Genomic DNA, 11,958 nt, shown 5'->3' on the forward strand with positions numbered 1-11,958 from the left:
AGGTTGGCTGTGGGAGTGCACTGACCACCAAGGGGCAGCTCCTGCGTTGAGCGTCTGCCCTTGGTGGTCAGTGTGCATCATAGCAACTGGTTGACCCGTCATTCAGTCGCTTAGGCTTTTATATATATAGACTAGAGGCCCAGTGCACGATTAAATGGTGCGGGTAGGGTCACTAGGCATAGCCTCCTGCGATCAGGGCCATTTTCTGCCTGTTAGCCAATCCCCAGGCCGAACGCCGCCCCTGCCGCCAGGCTGTCAGGCCATTGGGATCATCAGCTCATCCCCGGCTGCTCCCCGGCTCAGGCCTGTGGGAAAGTGGGCGCAGGAGACTTCACCTCCTTGCGCGTGCGCTGGGCCAGCCGCCCGCTGATGGAACGTGCTGCCTGCTCGGGCCGCTCACGCAGGCGCCGCTGCCGCCGCTGCCACCGCTGCCACTGCTACTGGGGCTTGAGGTGCTGATGGAGGTTGCAGGGCGCTCCCGCGACCTACCCACCCCAGTGTGAGCGGCCCCAAGCGGGCAGTGCGTTCCATCAGCGGCTGGCCCGGCGCACGTGCATGGAGGTGAAGTTACCAGCGCCTGCTTTCCCACAGGCCTGAGTCCCCGAGCAGCCGGGGATGAGCTGGTGATCCCAACGGCTGACAGCCAGCCCGGTCCTCCCGCCACCCACCCAGATTCCTCCATTCACCATCGCTGATTCATTGGAGCCTGTGGGCCGTGGGGGGAGGGACCAAGGGGTCAGCAGACCAGCCCGCTTACCAGTCGCCAGTCCCGCCCTGCCCCAGCTCGCAGGCGGGGGGGGAGGGACCGAGAAGTGGTCAATGCCACCTCATGGCGACCGGTCGTTTGGTTGTTCTGGTCTTTAGGGACACTGGCTTTTTATATAAAGCTGCTGTGTACAAATATTTTGTTTGCCTGTGCTTTCATTTCTTTTGAGTAAATGATAACTATTTAAGGAATTGTTCCATCATGTGTAAATGTTAATTTAACTTAATAAACTTTTAAATTGTTGTCCAAAATGGTTATACCATTTTACACTCCCATCAGCAATGTAATGAGTTCCAGTTCCTCACGTGCATTTATCAAATTATAAAAATATCATGGAAAATAACACAGGAATAGATAAATAGTAATATAAGAATAAACTATGTATTTTGCATATTCATACCTATAAATCTACTTTTGCCCCACCTATATTTTTTAAGTGAATATATTTATTAGAAAAAAGATGCTCTCTTAGTAAAATAATTATAACATTGATACAAAATACAGGATTTATTTCTTTATTCCAATTGAAGACTATATTTACTTCCTATTTATTTCTACTTACTATCTATAAATAGCCACACTAGACAAAGATCATGGAATGATAAATATGATGCATCAATGATACTGCAATTATTCAACTACCATTGGTCCTGTATTATTAGTTGGTTAAAGCCACATAAGTTAAATTGATATTATGTAGCCAGATTGGTGATCAAGAAAGATATTCACTGATAAACCCAACATAGAATACCAACCTGTATTGCAGGTCTGCCTGTGAAGGCACAGAGTCTGCCCAGGTAGGCTGGTATGCCCCACCTATATTTTGTATAAGTAACTCTGGTATGGATTCCTTAAAATGGGATTTTTGTGTGAAATGGTAAGTGCGTATTGAATTTGCTAGATTTTGCTGGATTTTTCTCCATTGAGTTTGTACTGTTTTTATATTACCACTACCAATGTATGAGAGAGCATCTCTCTCTTCCACCCCACCATCAGCATGTGGTGAATTTTTGCCATTTTGAGAGGTACAAAATGAAATCTTAAGATAGTTTATTTTATATTTCTCTTACTTTGAGTGCTGTTGAGCGGTTTCATATATTTTTTTTTCCTTTGAACTACACATATCTCTGCCAGGTTATAGAAACTATATGTTAAAGATACCAGGTTGTTGTCTTCTTTGTTTTTTCAAACCTACTATGGGTACATCTTGAGTTGTGCATGTATTTAATAGTCTGTATTTTGGTCCATTTTGCTGATGGGCTCACTGCATCAGGATTAGATAAATATTTAAGAACTGATACATATTAGGTTATTAACCCTTTATAAACATAAGTTTCAAACATTTTTCTCAAATTCATTTGTCTTTTTGTTTAGAGTATCTTTTTCCATGATTCAAGTTTTCTTTTTTTTTTAATCATCAAATATATAACTTTTTCCCTATTGTTTGGGATTTGGATAATAGCCATCATGTTTCCTCCCTAATCACAGAGGAACTTGATCATATTGCCTTCTAGTACTTGTATAATTTCATTTTCTTAATGTCTTTATTGATTTTAGAGAGAGGAATGGAGAGGGGTAGAGAGATAGAAACATCTATGAGAGAGAAACATTGGTCAGCTGCCTTCTGCACATGCCCTATTGGGGATTGAGCCCGCAACCCAGGCATGTACCCTGACTGGGAATTGAATTGGTGACTTCTTGGTTCATGGGTCAGTGCTCAACCACTGAGCTACATCAGCTGTGCTAGTTTCAATTTTTATATTTGTATTTTTGACCCATAGGTAATTCTGATGTTCAGTTTGAGGAACAGGTGTTATTTTATATATATATTTTCCCCTAAATAGCTATTGGGGTCTCCCAACAACTCTTAATTATGTCAAATTTAATTTTTTATCATGGATTTGAGATGCAGCTTTAAGCCATTTAGCAGTAATATTTATGTAATTGGTTCAGTGACTTCACTAAACATGAGACAGCTGCTTAAAAATTACATAGCGGGCACGGGGCTACACTTTTTATAACTATAAAATGATAAAATTCTACACTTCTTTTCCTTTAATTATATGATAAATTCCAGGGTACACATACATGGATTTTTTTTTTTTAACTTTCAGATTATTGGTTTATTTGTCCTATTTTTATTATTGTACTGACTGGTAATTTTGTGTTATCTTTTGGTATTTGGTAGAGTAAATGTTCTAATTTCCTCATTATTACTTGTTTCTCTGATGTTTTGGATGGTGCTATCCTTATAAATTTACTCAGTCTCTCAACTATTAACTTTAATATTTTGCATATTATAGTCTTATGACATTTGTCCAGTAAATATTTGTGGAAGTTGGATCATTGTTAATAGTGATATAGAGAGAATAATTAAGTATTCCTTTGTAGTTCAACAAATATTTATGTAATATTAACTGTAGAAGGTAGGGTGTAGGATAGAGAGAGGTAATACGAAAATGAATGAGACACATTGTGCCTACCTGTCTAGGAGAGAGAGAGTTAAATAATTGCAATATAATATAGTAAATACTATAGGATTTTTTGGAGCATGAAGGGAGAGTGGCCAGCTCTTCCTACTAGAGTTAGGTTTTATGTTTTATCTCAATCTTGAAAGATTTTCAGGGGGAATTTGTTAAGCAGGTAAGAAAGGATATGGAAATCATGGAACTTGAAATTTTTAATGTAAAATAAGGGTACAAAGTTATTAAATAAGGTCTTGAGTAACACTGAAGATTTTTTTTTTACAGGTAGATTAATTCCACTTTATATGGAATTTAGTTCAATCTCATTTTAGAAATGAGAAGTTAAGTGACTTTCCTATGGTCATATATTCTTGAAAGAACTGTAATTGAAGCACTTTGTTCCATGCAAATTCCAGAGCAGGGAAACTGATAAAAGTATATGGTGCAGCCTTGAAAGTATGTTAGAAATGGAATACAAATAACAATTAACAAATATTGTTTTTTATTGCAGTGTAGTGTTAATTTAGGGAGGTACAAAAGGCATGTAAATGTATTTTATTTAGTTATAAAAGTTTTCTAGCAAGAATTAAAATTGGTTCAGTGACTTCCTAAAAATGAGACAGCTGCTTAAAAGTTATATAGAGGGGCCCGGCCAGCATGGCTCAGTGGTTTGGGCCAGCATGGCTCAGTGGTTGAGCGTCAACCTAAGAACCGGGAAGTCACAGTTCGATTCCCAGTCAGGGCACATGTATGGGTTACAGGCTTGATCCCCAGTGAGGGGTGTGCAGGAGAGAGCCGATCAATGATTCTCTTTCATTGATGTTTCTATCTCTCTTTCCCTCTCCCTTCCTCTCTGAATTCAATAAAAATATATTTTGAAAAAAAGTTATATAGGGGACATGGGGAGAATTGGCTAGAACTTAATTTTCCTTAGAAGTCTAATGAAATAAATTTTGGAGTTTTTTTCTTTAAATTGGTGAATTTAAGCAAGTTAAAATAGTTAACATTTAATGTAGTGCTTACTATATCAGAATATTAATCTGTGCTTATATTTAATAACTCATTTAAACCTCACAACTGCTGTATGAGATAAGTTATTTTCATTTTACAGATTAGGAAAATGAGGCTACCCAAGTCACAGTTTATAAATAGTGTTGTCAGGATTCATATCCTGGTAATATCATTCCAGAACCCAGACTTTTAATTATGAGAGTCATTTTTAAAATTGGATAATATGATACAAAAGAACTGTTAGCAGAACTACCCTGTAGTGTTTACTTATCAGATATGTTAAAGGTCATATTTTGTACAAATCAGGTTTAGGGGGAACCAGTTGTCTGTGTTAAATTTATTACTTTCTCCCATTGCATTTTTTCTTTGGAATGTCTGTATTATAGTTGATTGAACACTGGCATATGGTATCTGAAAGGAAAAGAAAGATAGCTTACTGAATTAAATCTTTTGTGTATTTTCTTATATTTGAAGATCAGTAATAGATGGGATTCTTCTGTTTTTAGAAACATACTATGGGTACATCTTGAGTTGTGCATGTTTTTAATAGTCTGTATCAAATTAATATTTATCTAATCACTGTATCAGGATTAGATAAATATTTACTGATACAGAAAACCTTTCAAGATAAAAATATTTAACTTTAGAAGTGTTAAGTATAGTATATACTTATATGCTAGATAGAGTAGGAATTTTTTTTTTAAGCATCATAGGTGATTCAGATAATGAACTAGATTTAGGAACTACTGTATTAGTAGGCCATACTTCCTTCTTAGTGAATTTCCAGACCTGAGATAATTTTATATGTGCTGTTAGAAAATGATCTTACACTAATTAGTCTTAGCAACTTTTGCTTTGCCTGACTTTTTTCTTCTCTCATTTCTCTACAATAGGTTATGCCAAAGTGGCTTCATTCATACAGATGAACCAAGGATTGGGATAGCAAGTATAAAATTAGAATCAAACAGCTGATTGCCCAGCAGGATGCCATCAACTAACAGAGCAGGCAGCCTGAAAGACCCTGAAATTGCAGAGCTCTTCTTTAAAGAAGATCCCGAAAAGCTCTTCACAGATCTCAGAGAAATTGGCCATGGAAGCTTTGGAGCAGTGTATTTTGTAAGTGTTAAAAGCTTAATGTCAGTGACCAGCGTTTACTTAATATCCAGTTCTGGCAGAGTAAAAAACAATAATATAAAGAGATATAGGCCATAGTACATTTTATAGTCACTCGAATAGATGTGTGTGTATAATACAAGAATAGTTTTATTTATTGAGCTGCTTGGATTATTGAGAAATGTGAAAGAATATTATTTTGCTTTACCTTACATGTTTAGAATTTTTTTTTTTTGAAATATATTTTTATTGGTTTTAGAGAGGAAGGGAGACAGAGAGAGAGATAGAAACATCAGTGATGAGAGAGAGAATTATTGATCGACTGCCTCCTGCACATCCCCCACTGGGGATCGAGCCCGCAACCCGGGCGTGCACCTTAACCAGGAATTGAACCTTGATCTCCTGGTTCATAGGTTGACACTCAACCACTAAGCCACATTGGCCGAGCACATGTTTAGAATTTTTAGCTCATTGTTTTATCACTTGTATTGCTATAGAATTAAACATTGCAGAACACTTGACTTCTGTAAAGTCCCATACAGAGTCAATTTTAGTATTGTGAAAATGAAGGATTATTATTTGGCAGAAGGATATGAACCAGTATCTTTTTCTTAGTGTGTATGTGTGTACTTTATGCTAAAAAGAAATCAACCATTTTTAAAAATATATATGTTTTATTGATTTTTTACAGAGGAAGGGAGAGGGATAGAGAGTTAGAAACATCGATAAGAGAGAAACATCGATCAGCTGCCTCTTGCACACCCCCTACTGGGGGATGTGCCCGCAACCAAGGTACATGCCCTTGACTGGGATCGAACCTGGGACCCTTCAGTTTGCAGGCCGACGCTCTATCCACTGAGCCAAACCAGTTAGGGCCAAATAACCATTTTAAGTATATAGTTTGTGGCATTCATTATACTCACAATGTTATACAACCATTACCACTATTGATTTTTAAAATTTTTTCATCACCTCAAACAGAAACTCTGTATCTATTAGCAATACAAATTTCCCCTTCCATCCAGCCCCTGGTAACCTCTAATCTACTTTTTTCTCTGTAATTTGCCTATTCTAATATTTGATATAAATGGAATTATATGATACTTGTTACTTTCATGTGTAGCTTATATCACTTAGAGTGTTTAGCATCTCTTCACAGGTCATCCATGTTGTAAAATCTATTAGTAGTTCATTCCTTTCTATAGCTGAATAATATTCCATTGTGTGGATATACCGTGTTTCCCCGAAAATAAGACAGTGTCTTATATTAATTTTTGCCCCCAAAGACACGCTAGGTCTTATTTTCAGGGGATGTCTTATTTTTCCATGAAGAAGAATACGGTACACATTTATTGTTAAATGAAAATAAAGGAAATTTATTACCTGTATACGGTACGGTAGTACGGTAGTTGTCAACACAAACCAGACAAACTGTGAATCCTACAGTATCAAGAATTTACTCATTTATTCAATGACAATCATGTCATCATCTTCTGGAACATCATCATAACAATCCAATTCCTGAATTTCCTGGTGAATTTCTTGTGACTCCATTTCTTTCAGAATCAGTGGACCAAATCTCTCATGTTTAGCAATAGCACTGTCTTTAAATGAGTACTTCTTGTCAAGGTAGCCTGCTCGCAGTGCATTTGCAATGCAACTGTCCGTGATTTTCTCCCATGAATTCTTCACCCAAGTCACAACTTCTTGCAGTTTAGGTTTCACAAAGTTTCCACGCTGATTTCTCTCCATTCTATTTTCAATGTAGTCATTAATTTCCATGCGCAAATTGTCTTTGAATGGCTTGTTTATTGCAATATCAAGAGTCTGGAGATAGGCTGTCATTCCTGCGGGAATCATTATCTGATCTATTTTTCTTTCGTGAAGAAATGTCTTCATGTCTTTAGCGCGGTGAGTGCTGGCTGCATCCCAGACTAGCAGACCTCTTTGGCTCCCTCGCATAACAAGCGGCAGCATTAAATCGACCCACTTCCTTATAACTGCTTGTGTGGCCCAGGCTTTTTCAGTTTCAAGAATAAAAACGCCCAAAACATGTTCAATCTTTTCCTACTTACCCTTAGAAATGATTAAAGGTGGGATTTTAGTGCCATCCAGACGAATTGCCAAAATACAGGAAACATGTGCACTTTCGTAAGCAGTGGAGGGAATGTACGCTAAGGAGGCACCCCGCTGTTCAATTGTTGTTTGAGATGATTGGCCCATAAACACTGCAGTTTCATCCATAGCAATCATGTTGGAAAGATTGTATTTAGAGAAGTCAGCATCATCAATAAAGGACTTGAATGCAAGTGCTCGCTTAATAACTTGAGTATCTTCCAACCTAAACAATGTTGTAGATCTTCTTAAAGACAGTTCACTTTGCTGAAGGAAATTATCCAGCCAGTGTTGTGATGCTTTGAAGTCTTCGGGGGCTATGTCAAACTGTGGTGCCATTGCAAGGGCAAATTCTTGAATCTGAGCCCTATTCACAACCAAAGCCTTTGCTCTCCTGTCAACAACCCATTCACAGATCAGGTCTTCCAGCTTGGAAAATAATGGTTGCCGACCTGAACCACACTTGCGCTTTTTAGCATTTCCCTTGTCCACTTGTTCAATGAGGTTACCATACTCCACTCGCCATTTTCGGACCAATCGGATACTCAACATCTTCTCTTTGCAGAAAGCAGTAAGATTTTGGCCCCAAGAGTCTTCCACGATTCCTTTCTTGTACTCCACGGAGTAGCTTTTTCTTTTTGCGCTCATTTCTAGGGGTAAAAAAAAAAGGAATTGGGGTATCAAGGTGGGGGGAGGGGGATCACTCAAAATGACATGGGGGATCAGAGGGGGGAATCAAAATGGCACAGGAGAATCAGAGGGGGGATTACCATTTTAGTAACCCCTTTTTGATCCTCCTGTGTCATTTTGATTGTTCCCTCTGATCCTCCTGTGTCATTTTGATTGTCCCCTCTGATCCTCCTGTGTCATTTTGATTGCCCCCTCTGATCCTCCTGTGTCATTTTAAGTGATCCCCTCCCCCCACCCCTGTGCCACTGAACACCTTCACCAGACATCCCCCCTACCCCTTTATCAGACATTTACCCCCTGAGGCCTGCCTGGGGACTGTCACTGGGCTTGCTGAGGCCTGGATCTGGGTTGGAGCAGGGTCTGCCACTGACTGAGAACCTTCAGTCATCATGAAGGCGGCCGCGAGCATCAGGTAGTGTCACCAGAGACAGACTAGCACTCACCACCTTCGCCACGTCCCGTCCGCTCTAATCCTCCTGTTCTTCTACACGCATCTGCGAAAGTCTCCTCCTCTCTCCTGCCCCGCGCTCACCGCTCACTCCGACCTCCGCTCCGCCTCCACACAGCAGTGACGTCAGGACTCTGCGTAAGGTCACTGGTTGCCAGACGCCAGTCGGGGCGGCCCTAGCGACCAGTTTACGGTAAATTAATTTTCATTCTGAGACAGAGCCTGGGGGCCTTATTTTCGGGGGATGCCTTATATTTCACTCAGAAGGAAACCTGTAAGTAGGTCTTATTTTCGGAGGATGTCTTATTTTCGGGGAAACACAGTACTATGGTTTGTTTATCTGTTCATCTATTGATGGACACTAGATTGTGTCCACCTTTTGGCTATTGTGAATAAATGCTACAGTGAACTTCGGCATACAAGTATTTATTTCTTTCCCTGTTTTTAAATTTTGTTGTGTTCCTAAGAGTGAAAATACCAGATCACATGAAATACTATGTTTAAGTTTTTGAGGGAATCCCAAACTACATCATAGTGTCTGCACTGTTTCCATTACCACCAGCATGTAGCAGAGTTCAGTTACTCTATATCCTTGCAAATGCCTATTTTCTGTTATTTTGATTGTAGCCTTCCTAGTAGGTGTGAAGAGGTATCTTATGGTTTTGATTTGCATTTCCCTAATGACTAATAAAGTTGAGCATCTTTTCATGTGCTTATTGGCCATTTATATATCTTAGGAGAAATATCTATTCAAGCCCTTTTCCCATTTTTTTACGGTTAGGGTTTTGTCTTTGTTGTTGATGCCTCATGGTTCTTTATGTATTATTAATATTAAATTTTTATCAGATACAGGATTTGCAGGTATTTTCTAGTTTTTCTCACTTTCTTGAAAATGTGTTTGATATGTAAAAGTTTTAAATTTAGATGAAGACCAATTTATCTTTTTTTTTTCTTTTGTTGTTTGTACTTTTGGTGTCATGTCTAAGAATTAATTCATTGCCAAATCCAAGATTATGAAGATTTACCCCTGTGTTTCCTTCTAAGAGTTTTATTTCTTAGTTCTTATATCCATTTTGAGTTAATTTTTGTATGTGTTGTGAGGTTGAGGTCTAGCTTTATTTTTTTGCATGTGAAAATCCAATTATCCTAGTGCCGTGGTCAGCAAACTGTGGCTCGCGAGCCACATGTGGCTCTTTGGCCCCTTGAGTGTGGCTCTTCCACAAAATACCACGGCCTGGGAGAGTCTATTTTGAAGAAGTGGTGTTAGAAGAAGTTTAAGTTTAAAAAATTTGGCTCTCAAAAGAAATTTCAATCGTTGTACTGTTGCTATTTGGCTCTGTTGACTAATGAGTTTGCTGACCACTGTCCTAGTGCCATCGGTTGAAGAGATTATTTTTCCCTCGTTGCATTTTCTTGACTTTCTTGTCAAATCAATTAGCCATATTGTATAGGTTTATTTCTGAACTCTCAGTTCTATTCTCTTCGTCTGTATATTCATCTTTGTGCTAATATATCACCATTTTGATTAATGTGGCTTTGTAGTAAGTTTGCAGTCAGGAATAACTCTGTCCTTCTTTTTAAGTATAATTTTGGCTATTTTTGGCCCATTGTAATTCCATATGAATTTCAGGATTGGCTTTTTCATTTCTGTTAAAAAATTTGTTGGAATTTTGATAGGGATTGCTTAAATGTATAGATAATGTTTGGTAGTATCGGCATCTGAATCAGTGTTAAATTTTTCAATCCATGAACACAGGATGTCTTTCTAAACATTTATTTAGAGATTCTTTAATTTTGTTCAGCAATGCTCAATGTATAGGTGTTAAACTTCATTGCTTAAATGTATTCATCAGTCTATTATTCTTTTAGATACTGTTGTAATTAGAATTACTTGCTTAATTGCCATTTAGATTGTTCATTGTTGCTGTATAGAAATAGAGCTGATTTATGTGTATTGATCTTTTTTATTACTTATTTTTCAATTACAGTTGGCATACAATATTATATTAGTTTCAGGTGTACAACATAGTGATTAGACATTTATATTCCTTACAAAGTGATCAATCCATAAGTCTAGTACCCATCAGATACCATGTTATTAAAATAATAACTATATGTTAATTATTTAAAATAAGTAATTAAAACATTAATTATGTTGTACTTTACAATCTCTGTGACTATTTTTATAACTGGAAATTTGTAAATTTTAATCCCTTTCACCTTTTTACCCATCCCTCCACCCCCACCCCCACCTCAGTCTGGCAACTGTCAATTTGTTCTCTGTATCTATGAGTTTGTTTCTGGGTTTTTTGTTCATTTTTTTAGATTACACATATAAGTGAAATCATATGGTATTTGCCTTTCTCTGTCTGATTTATTTCACCTAGCATAATACCTCTAGGTCCATAGGTCCATCCGTGTTGCAATGGCAAGATTTCTTTTTTTTTTAATGGCTAAGTAATATTTCATTGTTTATGTGTACCCCTATACCACATCTTCTTTATCCATTTGTCTATCGATAGACATTTAGGCTGCTTTCATATCTTGGCTAGTGTAAGTAATATTGCAATGAACCTAGGGTGTGATCATATAGGTGTGCATTTATTTCTGGATCCTCTCTTCTGCTCGTTGTTCTATATGTCTGTTTTTATGCCAGTATCATGCTGCTTTGATTACTATAGCCTTGAAGTATAGTTTGATATCAGGTAACATGCTACCTTCAATTACGTTCTTTCTCAAGATTGCTCTGCTTTAGCTATTTGGGGTCTTTTGTGGTTCCATGTGAATTTTAGGGTTAGTTGTTCTAGTTCTGTAAAAAATGCCATTGGTATTTTAATAGGGATTGCATTGAATCTTCAGATTGCTTTAGGTAGTATGAACATTTTAATGATGTTCATTCTTATGAGCACTGTATTATCCTCCCATTTATATCTTCTTCAATTTCTTTCTTCAGTATCTTTTAGTTTCTGAGAACAGGTCCTTTACCTCCTTGGTTAAATTTATTCCTAGGTATTTTATTCTTTTTGATGCAATTGTAAGTGGGGTTGTTTTGTTCATTTCTCTTTCTAATAGTTCATTATTGATGTCTTAAAATGCAATTCGTTTCTAAATATTAATTTTGTGTCTTACTGCTGAATGAATTCATTTATTAGTTCTACTAGTTTTATGGCAGAATCTTGAGGATTCCCTCTATATAGTATCATGTCTTCTGCAAATAATGACAGTTTTATTTCTTTTCCAATTGAGATACCTGTTTTGTTTTTTTTCTTGCCTGATTGCTGTGGCTAGGCCTTCTAATACTGTGCTAAAAGTGGTGAGAGTGGACATCCTGGCCTTGTTCCTGATTTTAA

General features: G+C 37.6%; 1 protein-coding gene across 1 annotated transcript in view; it reads left to right on the plus strand.

Annotated features, from left to right (window-relative positions):
* The window catches only part of TAOK1 (TAO kinase 1), a 130,466-nt gene that overhangs the window by 28,880 nt on the left and 89,628 nt on the right, over nt 1-11,958 (plus strand). The window contains exon 2 of the mRNA XM_080681445.1: nt 5,136-5,358. Within this exon, the coding sequence (XP_080537571.1) occupies nt 5,227-5,358 (132 nt within the window). The 5' untranslated portion in view covers nt 5,136-5,226. The remainder of the gene's footprint in view (nt 1-5,135; nt 5,359-11,958) is intronic.

The sequence above is a fragment of the Plecotus auritus genome (assembly GCF_963455305.1).
Source record: "Plecotus auritus genome assembly, chromosome: 7".
Taxonomy (NCBI): Eukaryota; Metazoa; Chordata; class Mammalia; order Chiroptera; family Vespertilionidae; genus Plecotus; species Plecotus auritus.